At 51.7% G+C, this 19566-nt stretch overlaps 1 protein-coding gene, 1 long non-coding RNA gene and 1 other non-coding gene across 3 annotated transcripts; all 3 read left to right on the plus strand.

Moving 5' to 3' along the window:
* Positions 1-23: 23 nt before the first annotated feature.
* LOC121109332 lies at positions 24-2680 on the plus strand. The gene is made up of 3 exons (XR_005848999.2): positions 24-258; positions 558-1245; positions 1346-2680. It is a non-coding gene; the product is annotated as an uncharacterized LOC121109332 (long non-coding RNA).
* Positions 2681-3786: 1106 nt separating this feature from the next.
* Positions 3787-9591, plus strand: RPL3 (ribosomal protein L3). The gene is made up of 9 exons (NM_001006241.2): positions 3787-3814; positions 4566-4758; positions 5203-5371; positions 6249-6384; positions 7137-7323; positions 7732-7994; positions 8475-8570; positions 8874-8993; positions 9475-9591. The coding sequence occupies exons 1-9, from the start codon at positions 3812-3814 to the stop codon at positions 9517-9519; spliced, it is 1212 nt and encodes a 403-aa protein (NP_001006241.1). The 5' UTR covers positions 3787-3811; the 3' UTR covers positions 9520-9591.
* Positions 7429-7503, plus strand: SNORD83A (small nucleolar RNA, C/D box 83A). The gene has a single exon (NR_035352.5). It is a non-coding gene; the product is annotated as a small nucleolar RNA, C/D box 83A (primary transcript).
* Positions 9592-19566: the final 9975 nt, after the last annotated feature.

Here is a 19566-nt window from a genome sequence, read left to right on the forward strand (position 1 = left end):
CCCCCCCACCTCCCTCCTGCCTTGCGGCCGCGCGCACAGCTCTGAGGCGGAGAGCTTACATAGCAGCCCCCACCTCGCCTCACCGCCGCTCCAGTCCGCGTGGGCCCGCGTTACCCGCAGTGATGCGGTGTCTGCCGGTCAGCGTTAGGGTTTGGGACTCTTTCGGGGGTGTCCCCAATCGTCAGCCACCTCTGAGGGGAGTGGGAAGAGGTTTGGGCTCTTGGGGGGCATCTGGGAGACGTCACAGCTGTCAGTGAGGTGCTCACAGCCTCTTCTCCATCATAGAGATCATAGGATGGTTTGAGCTGGAAGGAACCCTTAAAGGCCATCCGGTCCAACTCCCCTGCAAAGAACAGGGACACCCACAGCTCAGTCAGGGTGCTCAGAGCCCCTCCAGCCTGACCTTGGCTGTCTCCATGGATGGGGCATCCACACCTCTATGGGCCAACCCTTGCCAGTGCCTCACCGTCCTTATCATAAACCCCTTTTTCCTTTTATTCTATCTAAATCTCCGCTCGTTTAGTTTGAAACCATTTCCCCTTGTCCTTCCTCAACAGACCTTGCTGAAGAGTCGGACCCCTTCTTCCTTATAGCCGCCGTTAGATACTGAAGCACCCCTACAAAATGGCGGCAGGTATGGGATGGCCCTTCACTGTGTGAAGACACCCTGCACCACATCTCCACTGGGCCAACCACACCTCCAGCTCTTTGAGAAACCGAGCTCAAAGGCTGATGAAGCAGCATGACAGGTCGGACCGCTTCTGGGCCTGTCACCTCCGGGTCATGCCTGAACACAGCCAGCTCCGTGGGGGAACGTGCTCAGCTTGCTCCAAGCATGGGTTGGTGTTTCTGGCAGAACCTATGAGTCAGCCTGGCAGTATGACCCAGCTGCTCTTTGTCTTTAGCTCTCAGAGCAGGATCTGGCTCTATAGGTCGGTGTTTGCTTCAACTCTTTAATTAATGTTTGCAGTAACTTGGTATAACCATAATGTGCTGCCCTTCTGCTGCTGTCAGCATCCCAGCAGTGGGAATTCAGGTGGCTTCGGCACGAGGTGTGTGCAGGGAGGAGGTAGCTGGTCCAGGGGACACCACCAGCCTTGGGGATGCTGCCCCAGTGATCTCCCTGCAGGACACCCCTGATGTCCCAGACATCCAGCCCCAGGGTGATGAGCTTTGGGACCTCCATCAAGCTTGTTTTCTCTCCTGCCCTGGACCTTCCTACTCCCTTTGCTCTCCGTCCACTGGGTAGGTGTTTTGTGTCTCAACCATGTAAAAAACATGATAGCCACACACTGATATTTGTTACTGCAAGTGGTGACCGGTTCCTTGCGCTCTTGCTGTCCAGGTAGCACTTGGGATTAAAGATGAAAACCCTACAATTCCACACCAAGGATCAGAGCTATTTCAGGGCACGTTTCAGCCAGAGTCATGTGTCAAATCAGTTATCCTGCAATGGCACTCACACCGTTTCAGGTCTAGGGAAGCCTGAGTTTCTGCAGCCTGGTCCTATCCAATTTCCCAGTGCCCACGGAGGGACAGTGAATAATTTATCTCCCATCCTCCATGTCCCTTCCTGTTCAGGTTTCATCTCTGCTTCACCTCTGTGCTGATGCTTCTGTGCAACAGCAGAGCCAGCGTCAGCAGTACATGGAGCAAGAGAAATAACGTGTGAACAGCATGAGTGATAAGATCTCCAGACAGGTCCCACAGTAAGCCTTATTTTTAGTTCCTCTTCTGAGGCATAACTTTAGCACTTATGCTATTGATATTGTCTATTATTAATTCAGCAGTAGCACAGAGAGGCCCTAATTGAATTTGGAGCTGTGTTGTACCGAGCGCCATGGAAATACACAGTGGGACGCAGCTCCTGGAGTACACACAATCTGCTTGAGAACGTGTCCCTGCGAGAAGGAATTTATTTGATCTCCTTTGATGTTTTGAGATACGCAAATAAGCAAAACGAGTGCCAATGTTAGCAGGAAAACCTATTTTATCTTATGAATTTTTAAATAACATGTTTCCATTTCTTTGTTGTTCCTATGTTTATTCACATTGCCTAACATCCTTTTTTTGAAGTGCAATGAAGATTTGTCAAGCACTGTTTGAGTTACAGATTATTAGGAGAGTCATTTATGAAGTTGCAGGTGTTTTACTCTATACTTCCCTTTACTTTTTTGTTTTTTTTTTAATGAAAATATAACATTGTCTGTTATTGCCTGTATGTGTATACAGACATTTTCAATAAATCCAGCAAGGTATTTAATATGTGGGTTTTTTCATGGTTCTGTCACAGAAGCTTCATTTCAGGAAAGACTTATTTGCTTCAGTGCATTTTCTTTTACCTAAGGCACTCTGCATTGACTGCCCTGTATACTCAGTGCTGTGGAAGAAAACCAAACGCATCCGAAACTAATTCATAAAATTCAGCCAATTCAGATTTCCAAGCTGGCTCAGCAAACTTCGTTATGTTGTGACAACCGTGGGTAGCTTTGCGTAAAGCCGCCAGCAGCACAGCCCGCCTCTGCCTCGGGCTTTCCATTCTCATGGAAGCTGGTGGGCAAGTTACAAACCACCAACACCAGCAAAGCTCCCGCTGCTCCCTGCCTCACATTCTCCTGCATTTCATAGAATCATGAAGGTTGGAAAATAGCTCTAAGATCAGCTGATCCAACCGCCAGCCCACCCCCACCGTGCCCACTGACCACGTCCTCAGTGCCACATCCACACGGCTCTGGAACACCTCCAGGGACGGTGACTCCACCACCTCCCTGTGCAGCCTGTGCCACTGCAGCACCGCTCTTTCTGAGAAGAAATCTTTCCTAATATCCAACCTGAACCTCCCCTGGTGCAACTTGCAGCTCCACAGGCTGAAGACCTCCCAACAGTCTGGCTGCATCCTGCTTCTCATGATATCACCCAAAGTGCAAGCAGAGGAGCAGAAGGCCATGCCAGTGCGATCCTTCTTCCATGACACTGCTACTGTAGAGTTAAGCTGTGCGTTCATGGCAGGGTCACCGTCCCTGGAGGTGTTCCGGAGCCGTGTGGATGTGGCACTGAGGGACGTGGTCAGTGGGCATGGTGGGGGTGGGCTGGCGGTTGGACCAGCTGATCTTAGAGCTATTTTCCAACCTTCATGATTCTGTGGATGCACATGAAGGCCACATCTGCATGTGAGAGGCTGCTACACTCCTGTTTGGAATATTTCTGTTCCAATCAGCTCGCCCAATCATCTTTATCAAAAAGGAGTCAGAACAGAGTCTTCAGCTCTCTTCATCTGAACAAAGAGAACGCACGGGGAGCATCCCCTGTGTGTAAGTTTGTTTAACCAGATCCTTGCGACTGAAATTCTTATTATCAGCTTTTTCTTTAATTTGCTTTGCAGGGACCTCCTATCCTTCCTGTTTTTTCTTCCCAAATTTTATTTGGGAGGATATTCCCGGTATTTATTTGGCAATGACACTTTCTCCTTGTTTTTCCTTCACCTTCCCAAGCCCTACCGCCGCCTGGAAAAAGCAGGTTGACGTGGAAAGAGGGACACAGACGCAGGCGCGCAGGCGCAGCAGGTGGAGAAGATGAGAAGAGCATCCAAGAGCCGTCAATGCCTTTCCCGGGACAAGATGGCGCTCGCTATTCCAGCGCGACCGTGCTGCGCCTTCGTCACCATTCTGACCCCGCTCCCCTCCCGTAGCGCCGCGCGCCCCCTGCTCTCGCGAGATCTTTCACTCCGCGTGTTGCGTCACCGGGGGCGGGGCGACTATAAATACAGCGTGCGCACAGTGCCTCGCTCCTTCCGGCCCGGCGCGGGGACAAAATGGTGGGTGCATGTCGTGGCGCCGGCTGGGCCTGGCCCTGCCATCCTTCTGGTATCACAGCCATCCCTGCCCCAGTGGCTGCCAGGCTCCCATCCAGCTGCCCTCCGCCCCTGGGGGAGGTGGTGCGGAGCTCATTTTGGGGCTCTGTCGCCGTGGGCGGGCGAGGCCTTAGCGTGGGGTCGCGGGCGGGCCTGGTGCCCGCGGCTGTGGGATCACTGGCGGGGTGGTGGGCAGCTGTTGGGCTCGTGGTCACTTGTGAGGTTTGCATGCCTCTTTCAGAAGGGGATGGGGGTGTTTTTCTGAGGAACTGCCGGCAGTGCGGGCTGCTTGCCAGGGTAGCCAGGCCGCGGTGTGCTCCAAGGTCAGGAGTGCCGATGGCAGTGCGTAGAGTGGGGCTTTGCCCCTCTTTGGCTCCTGCTTGAATGGGGCAGCCATAGAGGGAAGCTGAGTGCCCAGATAAATGGCTGTCAATGCCTCTTATGCCGTGGGATCGCATTGCATAGTGGAGTGGGGCACTCCTATGCCCTGTATTACGCTGGCAGCCTTTAGTCCTACTTAAGTGTCAAAAGTACCTTCTGGGCCGTGCCACAGGGTTCACAATCCCAGCAGAAAGCCCTTTTGGAGACTGCTACGCTTCTTAAAGCAACTTCTGTAGTAGTGCATTCTTTTAAAGCCTTTTTGTTATTACTGTTCGTATGTTGGAGATGAGTGAATCTCTGAAGCAAGTGTAATACATTTATTTTCTCCTTTCAGTCTCACCGCAAGTTCTCAGCCCCCAGGCATGGCTCCCTGGGCTTCCTGCCCCGTAAGCGCAGTAGCAGGCACAGGGGCAAGGTGAAGAGCTTTCCCAAAGATGATCCCAGCAAGCCTGTCCATCTCACTGCCTTCTTGGGGTACAAAGCTGGGATGACCCACATTGTCCGTGAAGTCGACAGACCGGGGTCCAGTACGTATGAATCTTTCCTTACGGGTGGCAAAAGATAACTTACTTCTCATAGGCAGCTGTGGATTTGAATCCTGCCTTAGCTTCACACCTCGTTCAGTAGGTGTTTCTGCTGAATGGGTGAGGAATAAAGCATCCCGAACCATTCCTACTTCATGATGAGTGATATCCTAGCAGCAGGAGTTCACATCTGGCAGTAGTTGTCTTATTAGTCTCCTTTTGACACGCATGAGGGCTTGCACACGAGCCTCGTGTTTTGGTTTAGCTGTACTCTAATGTGCTCTTTAAGGTTTTTCCTTAATGGATAGGTATAAGTAAGTCACCTGCATCGCTGTTACCCTTGTGAAAGGAATTTGTGTCCTTGAAGCTTGAAACTGAGGGTGAGGAAGAGCAGAAGGCGCTCAGCAGCTGCTGCTGGTGTTAACCTGTATTTCTGTCTCACTGCAGAGGTGAACAAGAAGGAGGTGGTTGAGGCAGTCACTATAGTGGAGACTCCTCCCATGGTCATTGTGGGCATTGTGGGCTATGTGCAGACTCCTCGTGGTCTCCGCAGCTTCAAGACCATCTTTGCTGAGCACATCAGCGATGAGTGTAAGCGTCGCTTCTACAAGAACTGGTAAGAGAGCAGGGCTTTCACTTGTTGACTTATTTTTCCTTCTAGGTTGCAAATTACTGTAGCGTAGCTTCTTGCTGCAGCTTTTCCCCGGTTAGCATTTGGCCCTGGTGACCTGGTGTAATAATACGGCGTGCCAGAGCAGGGTTTCTGGGAAGGTGACAGCGTAGCATTAGTGCTATTCTTGGCACGGGGTGACAATACTAGCTTTGGCCTGAGATCTCCTTAACAGGCTACGTATGATGATACTTCGACGGGCGGACATAAGGAAATCGCCTCTGGCGCTTGTTGTTGAGTGTCGAGTCCTGACCGTAGCCCTGTTTTCTCAGGAAGGGGGGAGGATGAATGTTACTTTTGATTACTGTTCCGGGCGCTGTTGTTGTGATTTCAAGTATGCACAATTGCCTGAGTATGGCTCCGGCGTGTCTAGAGCTCACGGCTTGTTTATGAACTTCGCAGGCAGGGAAAATGTCAGAGTAGTGCAATAATTGTCTCACGGGTGTTACAGTAATGACCTTACTGTCAGGCATAGCTCAGGCTTACAGGGGGGAAATTACGGTGTTCTGTAGCAGATAGCAGTCATCTGACGCAATTGCTTTAAAGATCTGTTTTTCTGTTATTGTTCGACATCTCTCTACAGTCTTTTGTCTTCTGTACTGTGAATATTAATGTGCTTTGGGATTCATGGCAGCTCCGCTCAGCTTTGGCAATCTTGCCTTTGTCTGATGAGCTCCAGGCTCCGCTTGCCAGTGGAAAAGATTGCTTAGAAGCTGGCAATGAGCCACAACTGGCTAAGGTGGCAGCTCCTTCCGCTCGTCCCCCTTCCCTGGGGGATCGATGAAGGGTTTAGCCAAACCTTGTCTCTGCTCTGCTCCTGAAGGCACAAATCCAAGAAGAAGGCCTTCACCAAGTACTGCAAGAAATGGCAGGATGAGGAGGGCAAAAAGCAGTTGGAGAAGGATTTCAATAGCATGAAGAAGTACTGCCAGGTTATTAGAGTCATGGCTCACACACAGGTAAGTTTCCAGGGTTCAGGTACACAGTGGAAACAACTAAGATTGTAAGAATAAAGCCTGGTCCATCTCAGCAGTGAGATTTCTACCCACCCCACAGTCTAGTGATAACTGTTAAGCACATGATGAATCCCAGTAGTCTTTATTCTGTATTAAGCGTACACTCATGGTGTGCATGATTAGCCTTGAGAGGAACCACAGATGGTGTTCTACAGCTGCGCTCAAAAGAGGCTGAACCATAATGGGCACTGCTTGGACTTGGTCCTGTGTATGCCAGGCTCTCAGTTCAGCTACAAATGGAAATGGACCAGATACTTAACTATAGCGTTTGTGTGGTTGTGGAGTTTGAAGCTGTTCTGCAGGGACTGCGATTACTGAGGCTTTCAGTAGCTTCTCAGAGGAGCCACTGGAGGAGGTGTTCTTCTGAATGGCGGTGGTGTCTGCCTAGCTGTTGAGTATTACTTCAGGCTTTCTTGAGGTGTAATTAAATCTATGAGCTGGCTATAAGCACGTTGAGATGTCTAATTACAACTTTGCTGATTCTAATAGAACTGGTTTCCAATAGTAGACAGCAAAAGCAGCATTGCAGCTGCTGTTAATACTCACATCAATCCCTCCGTTCTAAATATAAACTATAAATATGGCTGCTGTTCAGTTACAAAAAAAAATCAGGCCAGGACTGGAGTGATACTGGAATAACTGATGCAAGGTCAGGCTGCAAGAACAGAAACTAAATTTCATCCTTTGTTTTCCAGATGCGTCTGCTTCCCCTGAGGCAGAAGAAGTCTCACCTGATGGAGATCCAGGTGAATGGTGGCACTGTTGCTGAGAAAGTGGATTGGGCTCGGGAGAAGCTGGAACAGCAGGTCCCTGTGTCAAGTGTCTTTGGCCAGGATGAGATGATAGATGTCATTGGAGTCACCAAGGGCAAGGGGTATAAAGGTAAATACATGGAAGTTCTGTGTAGTCAGGATACGCATTTTAATAAAATCCTAGCCTTTGGTTCTCACAGTTGAGTGGGCCAAGAGCTGAGGAGGTATTGCTGTCGCAGTTCGGTGATGAAACCATGGAATAAGCGCTGGGCACAGCGCCTGACATCCGTGAGGAGTCATTCCATGCTGCCTTCCTTCTGAGAACAACACTTCCTAGGGACAGCCAGGGAGAGAGCATGGGCAGTTTTAGCACAGTGTGCTTCAGGAAAAGCAATTAATTCCTGGAGTGCTGTGTCTAGGCTTCCATTTTGTTGCTCGGGGACAGTGGCTCAAAAGGTCTTCTGAGCTCTATTTGAACAATTGAAGTCATCGCAGCTTGACAAAAAAACATCAACACTGCTTGGGCTTCTTGTTCCAGGTGTTACCAGCCGTTGGCACACCAAGAAGCTGCCCCGTAAGACTCACAGGGGTCTGCGCAAGGTGGCCTGTATTGGTGCATGGCATCCTGCTCGTGTGGCTTTCTCTGTGGCCCGTGCTGGTCAGAAAGGGTACCACCATCGTACCGAAATCAATAAGAAAATCTACAAGATTGGCCAGGGCTACCAAATCAAGGATGGAAAGCTGATCAAAAACAATGCATCGACTGATTATGACTTGTCTGACAAGAGCATTAACCCTCTGGTGAGTTGTAACAGCTGCGTGGAAAGAGTTGCAGTCTTCTGAGGCAATTGGGTGTGGTACAAGATGTGAAATGATTGAATGAAGAGCACTTGAGGAATAACTCAGCTGCTGGGGGTGGTGGTGCTGCTGAGTCATTCTCAGTATTGACTTATGTAACTTTTGCTTACTGCATTTAATAATTGGCAGCAGTACCGAGGGATGCTAGGAATGATACTCATGTAAATAAGGAATAATGCAGCCAGGAAAGCAGTTTTTTTTGTCTACTTCAACATTGCTACTGTACTTAGCAGAATTCATATAGCAGCAAGTAAATTGCTGTAGCAAGAAACTTCTTCAGTGGAAGACAATTGAAAAAGTGGGGATTTCAGTGAATGAAGGAGTGGCCAAGTTCCAGAATTGGTGCAGGAACCTCAGGCTGTGGGCACATGTAATAGCTGATCTCGCTTTATGGTGTGCACTCACTGTTTTCTCCCTGCCCAGGGTGGCTTCGTCCACTATGGTGAGGTGACCAATGACTTCATCATGCTGAAAGGCTGTGTTGTTGGGACCAAGAAGAGGGTCCTAACCCTGCGCAAGGTAAGTAGGGCAGACATCTGTCAGATGTGTTGAAACAGCTTCTGTCAGCTGCATTGCCGCTGGTTCAAGTGCCTTTGCTTGCTGCTGTGGGGTTTCTTAGATTCTTTGGTGGGGGCTGACCACTGTTGTACAAACTACAAGTGTGAGTTTGCTTGTTGGCAAATGTTCCTTGTTTAATAGCAGCTGAAATATGATGTCAGAGCGACTTAAGTGGTGTTATGGAGATGATGAGGAAAAAGTCGCCAGCATTCTGGCAGGTTGAAAGGGTGCTGCTGCTGGACTCACCTGGCGTCTCTTTCGTAGTCCCTGCTTGTGCAGACCAAGCGTCGGGCCCTGGAGAAGATTGACCTGAAGTTCATTGACACAACCTCTAAATTTGGTCATGGCCGCTTCCAGACAGCCGAGGAAAAGAAGTCTTTCATGGTAAGGATATTATCTAAAGCTGATGAGCTTTCTCAGTGTTGCACATACCTTTTTGTGTTGGCACTGCCTTTGGCTGAGAACAGCTCCTGGGGGTGGTGTTTGCAGCGGACTGTGGGTGGCATTTTCAATTTGGCACACAAAGAAGTGGAGCTGTAGTTCTGTACTCTGTCAGCGTCAGACCTTTGCAAGGGCAGTGTGCTGGTTAGCAGCTTGGTAGATGCACGGGAGCTTCCCCACTAGGTGGCACCAGCATTTCTTACCTACTAAACTTGAAGTCTAATTTGATGCAGCGTGGCTGCCTCAGGTTCGGCTTTCCCCTGAAGCTTTTAGCTTCCAACAGGTGGCATCATTGAGGACTTTTATTTGTAGTAAGAGAGTTTATTCAAAACAAAAAAGTAATTAAACTGCAAAAAGGTAATTGGAATGTGATGTGGTTATCAGTGGAATAGACATTTTACTTTTCTTCTTCTTTTTTCCCCAGGGACCACTCAAGAAAGATCGTATTGCAAAAGAGGAGGCAGCTTAATGTGTGGAACTGTCTTCTGTTCTGTGGCCTGCGTGCTGTCAGACCAAAAAATAAAGATTTTAAAGAATTTAACTTTGTTCCTTGGTTTCCATATAGCTGCATCAAGTCAGGCACTCTGGCTGCAGGCCTTATGCATGGGATCAACCAAACAAAAATCTTCCATTCATGAGTATCCCGGTTGTAACAGGATTCCTGTAATGAGTAAGAAGCTGCCATTGTTTTTCTCACACAGTGAAGGTTTTTGTGCAGAGCAGGGTTCTATGTGGCTGTGTGAAGTAATGTGGAATACCTTGGGAACTGCGAACACTAATCGTCTCCCTGGCAGCTAGGGCTGCTTTGCATTGAGCTGTTAATAAGACTGCTTTAGATAGTTGATATATTTCTGAATTTTGCCTGAGTGTAGTGGGTGGCTGACACTTCCACGTGACAAATGCGACCTGTGTGGTGTAACTGCCTGCTGAAAGGAAACGGGCCTGCCTGGGAGGAGGGGAGAGTGATATTTTCATCCTGATCCCTCAGTCTAATGCTGAGGAGGGAGCACTGTGTGAGCCGCTGGTGTTGCGTTACTGACTGGCTGAAAATACTCCTCTGGTCTTTGAGGGGCAGTTTGGCTGCTGTTCCCAGCTGGGTTTCCTTGGTGTAGGACTGGAGATGCAGCTCTTCTGCACAGACTCAGCTCTGTGTAGCAGGAGTCCTGACAAGCATTGCGTTTATGGGAGCCGTGGTGTTATACCAAGAAAGGCAGCACAGCCCTGAGCGCCTGGGTGCCTCCAGCCACAATAGTGAGATCACTCGTGCTTTGGGCCGTAGCCTGACTGAGACTGAAGGCTCATGTAAATTTAGATAACTCTGCTGGTGTAGCCTTCGCTGCCCATAATTGGAGAGGAGGCTGTGATTAAGGCAATAACCCTCCAGATTTACACACCAAATGAATTGGCACGTGGATCTGCGCTGAGATATATCCAGGGCAGTGCTATTTGCTTTGATGGGAATGGAAAAGGATAGATGTAGAAAATACTTTTCACCATGATGCATAAGAACCTTTTAAGAGTTAAAAGGTGGCCAGAAGGAGGAAAAACATTTACCTTGTTTCCCTAGAAACCAGACTCCATGACTGCACAATCCGCCTGGCTCCCTGTCAGCCTCGTTTAACACATGAACCTGTTGGCTGCTTTCAGCCAAGTGTAACAAGAGAGGTCTCAACAACCAATCTGAACTTTATTTTTTTCACAAGTCCCCCTCAAATTGGCAGGCAGGTAGAGCAGAGTCCTAAATTAGTGATTCTCCAGTGCGGGAAAGTGGGATTTCCAACCAGGAGCCATCTCGAGGTGACAGCTTTATGAGCAGCTCTGAAGATGGAGGCTTCCCTGCCCCTTAGAGGGCCTTGCTCTTTTTGGTTGGCTGTGAGTTGATCGCTTTATAGTGCGTATGCAGAGCTGTTAGCCAGCCCTACCTGCTGCTGCTACTTGATCAGACCAGCCTGAGGCGTCGGAGGGGACTGGGATTAGCAGTGAGGTGCTGGGGATGAAAACCCACGATGAATTATGTGCTGCTAATTCTGCCTCTTGCAAAATCTCTGAGACCTTCTCACTTTCCCAAACTGCACTTTGTGGCGGGGTCTCCAGTGGCAGCTAAGAGGCTGGTGAGTTTATTTCAAAGCAGGAGTGACAATGGGGGGAATTTTTAGTCAAATTAGCACCTAATTAAAAAGAAGCAATCCTGAAGAAACGCCATCCATGTTAGGGACGCTCAGTGCCCAGCTCGCAGGAGGAGCTCTTTCATTCAGCTGGAGACCTGGTGCCAAGCTTTCATTGCTTTATGCTTGAAGTGGTGGTTGCTGTTAAAGCACTGGATGGGTAAGAAAACAATACTGCAGAAGTATTTTCTAATCCTTTTTCCTCCTGAAAGCCCGAGGGCAGGAGGACACCCGACGTCAGGAGATGGCGCTCCTCCCTCTACGGATGGTGGTGGCAGAGGGTGTCCATGACACTTGTCCCCAAGTCCAGTAGTGCTGCTCTGGGAAAAAGCCCCACTTGACTAAGAATTGGTCACCTAGGTCTCCTTGAAATGATTGGAAGCTGCCTGGGTACCGAGCACCAGGCTTAGGTGCAAAGCCACTGAGATCCTGGCAGGGCCACATGGATGGGAGAAGCTGTGGAGCACCAAGCTGTGCTTCTGTCACGTAGGTCTGACTCTCATCTCCTGAGCCTTCCCGGTTCCACAGACCTCCATCCATCCACCCACCCATCCATCTATCCATCCATCCACTCACCCATCCATCTGTCCATCCATCCAGGGTGACAGGGACAGTCCCCATAGAAATGCTCAGAAGTCAATGCAGGCCATACATTGGTTCCCCAGCCAGGGGACAAAAAATGGGCTTCTCTGCCCTGGATCTAGGGTCTTTATTATTATTATTATTATTGCTGTTACTATTATTTTAATCACTCGTCTTCACTCTGAGCTTTTCCTATCACTGCCAACCCCAACCACATCTGTGGGGCAGTGAGTCAGGGAGGGTCCCGCATCCTGATGATGCTCGGGGGAGACCTGCTGGTCTCTGAGCTGTGGGGAGCAAGCAGCACCGTGGGAACATGCCTGGCCCCAGCTGGATGGTTGGGAAGTGGGGCCGACTTTCACCCCCGGCACCTGGAAGCCCCAGCACTCCCCAGCTGCCGGTAGCACGGGGGTTGGGACCGGGGGGGCTGCTTTCACAGCTTCCCGCAGCACATCTGAGTCGGAGCTCTTCCCAGCGCCTTCCCTCGCTGGAGATGAAACGAGGTGCAGCTGTGACACTCCAGCGGAGACGTTAGAAGTGTGTGAGGCTGCCCGGGGGGCGCGGAGTGGGTTCAAGTTGGGGGTCTTGGCTCTCGCAATTAGCTCCGCGAGCAGCCCAGCTGACAACGTGCCTTTGATCTGAGTGACAGGCGCTGAGCTTCAATCGTGCTTGACATGGAAGAGGAGATCATGAACGTGCCCCGGGGGTGGTGAGGCTGGGTTCACATGGTGCACGCTGAGCCCAGCAGCATGTCTGTGAGTTGGAGCGGGCAGGTTGGAGGCTGTTGCTCCCCATCACACTGCTTCTTCCAAGTTGCTGTTTGCTTTGTAGGCCCCCTGAGCACAATGGACCCCAGCTCCTAGCTGCACGCACAGCAGGACCCCAAGGTGCTGTGGGGACCTCGGACAGCGGCACCGGTGTCCCTCCAGCCCCTGACGCAGCATTACTCGCTGTGTGGTATAGGACTTACAGGAGGCCACGTGGCTTTTGGGAAGCCCCCCGCAGCCATCACCAAGCTGGAGAACCATGTGGTGTTGCTGTGGCAGCTGTGGGATGAAGCAAAGATGACTAAATATATCCCCCACCACACCACCATTAAAGCATGGGTGCAGGGCTGGGATGGCCACCATGAGGTCCTCAGGGTTCCTCAGTGCCATTCTGGGGCTTGATCCCATCCACCACCTCGAAGAGCTTTTATTATTACCATTATTTTTGATTTCCTCCTTGACACCAGCAGCAGTGGGGACTGAGTTCAAGCAGCTACGTGTGGCCGTGGATGTGGTCACTGAGCATCCTCCTGCCTCGGCTACATGAAGACCCTCTCAGTTTTACTGATGCACATCGCTCTTATCTGCCACCATTGTCTGGGTCTGGATGGAGCCCAAAACCCATTTGTCCCGTTGGGAACAGACAAGCCAGTGGGCCTGGGAGATGCTGCTGGCGGGAGGTGTTTATAATCTTTGTTTAGTTACAGAGAGCCTGGACGCCCACTGCCGCTTCCCTACACACAATAGGATCAAACGGCTCCGGGACATTTCCTCGCTCCTTGCGGATGGAATTGCTGCATCTGCCGCCCTGCTGCAGCCCCTGCTCCAGGCTTTGTGGGTCCCACACCCCATCATTGCCCTGGCTCTCAGAGGGCTGTGGAGGATTTAATGTTGCTGCCATCTCTGCCCCCAAATGGGGCATTTCCTCATTTCCTATCCCTGGTTCTGTTTTCAGAACCTGTGGGCGAGGGGAAGTGGTGTTGCTCATGTGGAAGAAATCATGTCACCACCTGCCCCCAGGGCAGAAGATAAAACACCCACCGGTGGTGCCCTGCCCTTGTTTTTGGGAGAATGGAAATCTTCACACCTCCCTACCCTATTGGTGCCTGCTACAGACTTTCCCTGCCGTGTTTGACGGCTGCGGATCTGTTCCTGGAGTGGGAGCATCCTTAAGGCACACCCAACTGTTTCACCATCTCATCCCGACCTTCTCCTCCTCCTCTGAATGCCCTCTTTGCCCTCCCTGGGTGCCATGGAGTCCAAATCCCAGTCCCATCTGCTGGTGGTGTGCCTTGGGAAGGGGGACATTTCCCCTGTGCCAGCTTTGGGAATATCAAAAATATGAACAGTCCCTCTTCTTGCAGGCAACTTTCTCTCTCCCTCCCGTCTCCACCAAGGGTTAAATCTCCTCCCGGGTAAGTAATGTTTAACCTAACCCATTACTAATTAAATGGATGACTTCAGGCAGGTTTATGTTATCATCTTGGAACACCTGATGCATGTGTCACCGGCAAGAGCTCTGCTTGTCTCAAGTTCACAAGCAATCCTTGAACTCCCGATGCCTTCTCTCTTCCCATCCCGCTGCAGCAAAGCCCTGTCAGGTGGGGGACCCCCATCCCCACATTCCCTTTTGGGGGACACCACTGAGATGGACAGGATGGAGATGAAGCGTGGGCAGCCCCATGCTGGAGGGCATCTCAATCTCACAGAAAGCCTCAGGGCTGGTTGACATCATTCTCATGCTTCAAGGTATAAATAACCAACCTGGTAAACAAAGGAAACTCCCCACGAAGACCATGTAAGGCAGAGCCGCCGCTGTACCATTTATTTATTAGCTCACCATTGCTATTTCCTGCCTCTGTTGGTCAGGGACCTCCTATGTTGGTCAGAAGCCAACTTTTCCTCCCCCGCCATGAATTTGCAGTAACCCTTGGCTTACAGCTCTGGCTCTCGGGGGGTTCACCAGCACTTGGTCCTGGTCCTAAGGAAGACCAGGATCTCTGGTGGAGAATCCAAGCCATAAGTCTGGGGGAGCATCACCCAGGAGGGCTTTATCTTCCAAGTCCTTGCTGTGGGAGGCAAAGGGAGCACTCGGTTAAGGGTGAACACACACCTGCAAGGGGGCTGGGGTGTGCTTGCTTAACAAGCCGGAGCGAGGCCATGCACGTGTCCTCTCCAGGACCCAGCTGTGCTCCCGCTCCTCAGCCTGTCACTGCCTCCAGTGCTGCCAGTAGATTGGTCCGTGCATGTGCTTCCCATCTTGCCGCAGGCAACAGCAGTCAGGCTCATGTGGGCCCCTTCTATCCTTCCATCAGATGTGCACCGGCCAGTTTGCATGCAGAGAAGCTGGAGGACACTGGGGAGTGGTGCGGAGTACTGGGGGATGGATGGGACCTGCTCCAGATCCACAGCTAAGTCTGGTTGAGGATCTGGGGCCATGGGAGAGGGTTCTCCACATTTTGAGGATGCTAAGCAATTCCAGCTCTCCTTTGGGAATGCCCAGGGTGGAGGGACAGAGCAGCAGATCTGGGACCAGCAGAACACCTGTGGTCATTTGTATCCCTCCATCCCAAACTGAGATCTGCCCATGCGTAAATCTGGATCTTGGGTGGGCTTCTGTACAGCCAGGAGCTGGACTCAATGAAGGATTTGGAGCACAAGCCATATGGGGAGTGGCTGAGGGAACTGGGGTTGTTCAGGCTGGAGAAGAGAAGGCTCAGGGGAGACCTTACGGTTCTCTACATCAACCTGAAGGGAGGTTGTGGTGAAGTGGGGGTCGGCCTCTTCTCCCAGGTAACAGCAATAGGATGAGAGGGAATGGCCTCATGTTGCACCAGCGGAGGTTCAGGTTGGATATCAGGAGTAACTTCTTCTCTGAAAGAGCCGTAATGCACTGGCACAGGCTGCCCAGGGAGGTGGTGGAGTGTTCCAGAGCCGTGTGGATGTGGCACTGAGGACATGGTCAGTGGGCATGGTGGGGATGGGCTGGCGGTTGGACCAGGTGATCTTAGAGGTCTTTTCCAGCCTTAATGACTCTTTGATTCTATGACCCTTTTGGGTCCCTTCCAACTTGAGATATTCTATGATTCTATGGATCCCCATCTGTCTTGGCTGCTCCTTCTCCTGGGAGATGGAGCTGGGTAGGAAAGGAAGAGCATGGCTTGGTCCTCGCTGGCTGCAGGTGGGCTAGGAGCCACAGATGGACAATGCATTTGCTTTGCCACTGTGGGGATGAATGGAGCTGCCGGTAGGCTTGGGGGTCACTCTGGATTTCTCTTTCTGGCTGTTCATTCCCTACCATAAATCCATACCTTAGGGCTGTTCAGGAGCAGGGAGCTGGCGTTCACCCCATCCAGTGCTGTCTCCTAAGTCATTGTTATCAAGGCAATTCTCAAGCAGCTTGGATCCTGTTTTTGTGCTGATGCTGCCTGGCCCTACAGGAGAGAGAAACACAGGAAATGGCCGCGACGGAAGCAGAATCATCTCCTGGAGAGAGCAAGCAGCAGCCCTCACAGCCGCTGAGGGAACAAAGAGAGGGATTCAGAGGGGTTGTGTTATTGCCAGCCCCACTGCCAACCCATGGCTTCCCTCCACCCTGATCCCCTAGGATGAGCTCATGGACACGCTGTCTTCATGGAGGGCCCAGCAGTTGTGCCCTTTCCCTGTGGTTAAACAAACTGGGATTTCTGCACAGCTCTGCACTGGGATCCTTGCAGCACCATGGCAGCGTGGGCACGGGTCTCGCTGCCGTCCCAGAGCTCTGCCCCTCCTCCCCACTGTGCCCCTACGCACACAACAGGCCCTCTGTCCTGCAGGCACAAAAGGAAACGTTGAGCCAGAAGGCCATTGGGAGCGTGCGAGCCTATTCCTGGTGGCGTCATGGGATGTCCCAGCCCTGTCCCCAGCGTGTCCCAGCACCCCTGCACACGTCCGCTCTTCTAGGTGCTACTCATCCCAAAGAACAAGGACATCTCCTTGTTCCCTGCACTAAGACCATATCCAATGGGACTTCTGTCCACATGGCTCCACTGCTGCTGCACCCTTGTGTGTCCCAGCCCTGGGAGAGCACCATGGATCATGGGGATGTGAAGGTACCCATGGGGCGGCACTGCTGGCGGAAGCTCACAGCACTGCTACCCCAAGGGCCAGCAGCTGGAGGGCTTCCATGGGGAGCGCAGCAATTCCCAGGCTCTGCCTTTGTGCACAGTGTTTGTGGCTGCAGCACGAGCGCCAAAATGTCATCGGCCCCTTATCTGCAATGTATCCGGGTCCTTTCGGTACCCACACGGCCTCCAAAAATAGCCCCAGCAGAGGAAAAAAATACATCCCTAAAATAGCACTGCCATTCAGGCTGACCAGCACCAGGCTTTACACCTGGTCAAGTGCCATTATGGCTCTGCAAGGAGATGGCAGCTCCACTCCCCTGTGCCTTCCCACTCCTCCCAGACCAGCACTGGGAGCCCTGGGACGCACCGGGACACGGCTACCAATTGTCCCATGTGTAGGTCCTGCACAGCCTGGGCCAGGTGTCCCCCACCACGGGATGCTGACACTGTGCAGGAGGAGTGATCCGGCTGAAAGCCTCTCCTGAAAAGGAGCACTGGTGAGGAGGAGGAAGCCGAGAGGAAGGAAGGCCTTGTTTGCCTGTTCCCAAAGCACCGCAGGAACTGCTATATGAGGCATTACCTGACCTCACTTACAACTCCGGATACCCTTCTCCTGCTCCCCACTGGAGCCTCCCCCAGCTCCCACCACCTTGCACTGTGCCACTCCTCCGAGCTGCCTCGACACCCACAGCTGCTTTCCGCCAAGCTGTGAGTCCTCTTCCGGCTCCTCGTGCTCCAAATTTATCTGCACCTGCTCTTCCTCCTGGATGGACCACGTTCAGTCCCTGCAGGTGGACGTAGGAGCATCTGACGACCCAGGGCAAAGCTGTGGTGCGTGGTGGTCCATGCGATGTGGGCTTCCAGTTCTGGGGAAGATGCTGTGGTGTGGAGTGGTTGTGGTGCTTTACACGAACCCAGCTTGGAAACTGGGGGCTCGGGAAGAGGGAAACCACGGCTCTGCATCTGTCACTGACACACATTGGCTTCAGTACCATATTCAGCCAGGATGGATATTAGGAAATTGAGTTCAGGTTGGATATAAGGAAAGATTCTTCTCAGAAAGAGCGGTGCTGCAGTGGCACAGGCTGCACAGGGAGGTGGTGGAGTCACCATCCCTGGAGGTGTTCCAGAGCCGTGTGGATGTGGCACTGAGGACATGGCCAGTGGGCACGGTGGGGATGGGCTGGCAGCTGGACTGGGTGATCTTGGAGGTCTTTTTCAACTTTAATGACTCTGTGATTCTATCTCAGTTTGCTCCCTGCCTCCTACAGTGCCGTGCAGCTGGACTTGTCAGCGTCCACAAAGGGCTAACAGACAAGACCATGACACAAAGGCTTCATGCTCTTTGTAGACTATTGCTTCCTCTGACGCCCTTCAGAAGAGCTGGGAAAAGATGTTTATGCAGAACACAAAAGGTCTGAGGATGTGAATTGGATGCAGAGGGATGAAGCCCAGCGTGACATAAATGCCCTGCGAGTTGAATGTTCCCATTGATCAGCATCTCCCGCTTTGTGTATGGGGATGCTTTCCACCACGGAGGACCTATTTAGCCAGGGACTGCTACAGTTGCAACCTCATGGCACCTCACCAATCCCTGGTTAAATGTGGGGCTGGAGGAGGAGGAGGAAGGGGCTACATGAGTCAAAGCAGCAAAACACAGCAGCCTTGAGGAGGATGATTTCAGGACTGGAAAGGATCCTCTGAAATAACAGGTTATTTCCAGGCTTAGGAAATGAACCAAGCAGCCCACTGGCCCAAAGGGGACCATGGAGGTCTCGTATCCCTGTAATCAACAACCCGGTGAGCGAGCTGAGGTCACCACTCATTCCAGAGGACAGGAACTCAGGGAGAGGAAGAGGGGACCGGATGCTTGGCCAAAATACCTTAAGAAGTGATGTTAAGGATATCCCCTCTCCTCCCGAGCCAAGCGGTGACGGTACATTCCTGGGGCTCTGTTGGGAGCAGTGGTGGGGGGTGGCTTCCAGCAGGTGCCCCCTGGAGGTGTTGCCCCACGCCTCATCCCACCTCATCCATTTCTCCTGCAGGACCACAGGGACCGTGTTGTTCAGATCACGTCCCCAGAACAAAACACACCTTGTTGAGGGCCCAGGGGTTCCCAAGAGTAATCAGGCAGGCTACGTGCAGCCCCGCTTTGCTCTGTGGGCTGAGATCTGATGGGGCCCAGCTTACCACAGGCCATGGCAACCGCGTCATCCTTCCCCTCTCCCCACCCCCTTTTTCCCCTGAAGAAATCTCTAAGAGATTTGTTTTTTTATTATTGGCATTGTCCATTGGATCTCTAGCTCCTAGCCAGGCAAAACAAGGCATGCATCTTACTGGAGACAGGATAGAGGACTCTTGGAGTTAATCGTTTTCTCCATTGTCTTTCCAGTGTGTGCTGAGATGTCCGTAGCTGGGGGACCCATTGTGCTGCCTTCCTGCTTGTTTTTCTAGCAGTCTCCAGTGAATAAAAGCAATGCAGGGCTCGTAATACACTTTCCGTGACCTCTAATCTCGCTGTACGATCTATCTCAATGCTAGGTCGCATACAGTATTTATTAACAGCAGTTCCACCTCCAACTCACTGACTTCTCCAAATCCCAGCTTAGAATCATAGAGCCGTAGAATGGCTTAGGTTGGAGGGGATTTTGAAGCCCACCCAGCATCAGTCACCTGCAGCGGGCAGGGCTGCAACCTACCAGACCAGGTTGCCCAAGGCCCCATCCAACCTGGCTTTGAACACCTCCAAAAAGCTTCCCCCAGCTTTCTCAAGCTTCCCGTATCTGGAGCACTACCTCCTCCATCTCCATCTGCGCTCTCCTTGGCAGGCAGAGCATGCTTGCTGAGGACCATCCCACCTCCCTGTCCCCCCATGAGCAGATCGGTGTGATGCAGT

This window comes from Gallus gallus, chromosome 1, assembly GCF_016699485.2.
Source record: "Gallus gallus isolate bGalGal1 chromosome 1, bGalGal1.mat.broiler.GRCg7b, whole genome shotgun sequence".
Lineage (NCBI taxonomy): Eukaryota > Metazoa > Chordata > Aves > Galliformes > Phasianidae > Gallus > Gallus gallus.

Bases quoted from the DNA above. Each gene is read 5' to 3' on its own strand.
- RPL3 (NM_001006241.2), top strand. The intron at 4,759-5,202 runs GTACGTATGAAT...GTCTCACTGCAG, and splicing joins AGTCGACAGACCGGGGTCCA to AGGTGAACAAGAAGGAGGTG. The intron at 8,994-9,474 runs GTAAGGATATTA...TTTTTTCCCCAG, and splicing joins AGGAAAAGAAGTCTTTCATG to GGACCACTCAAGAAAGATCG.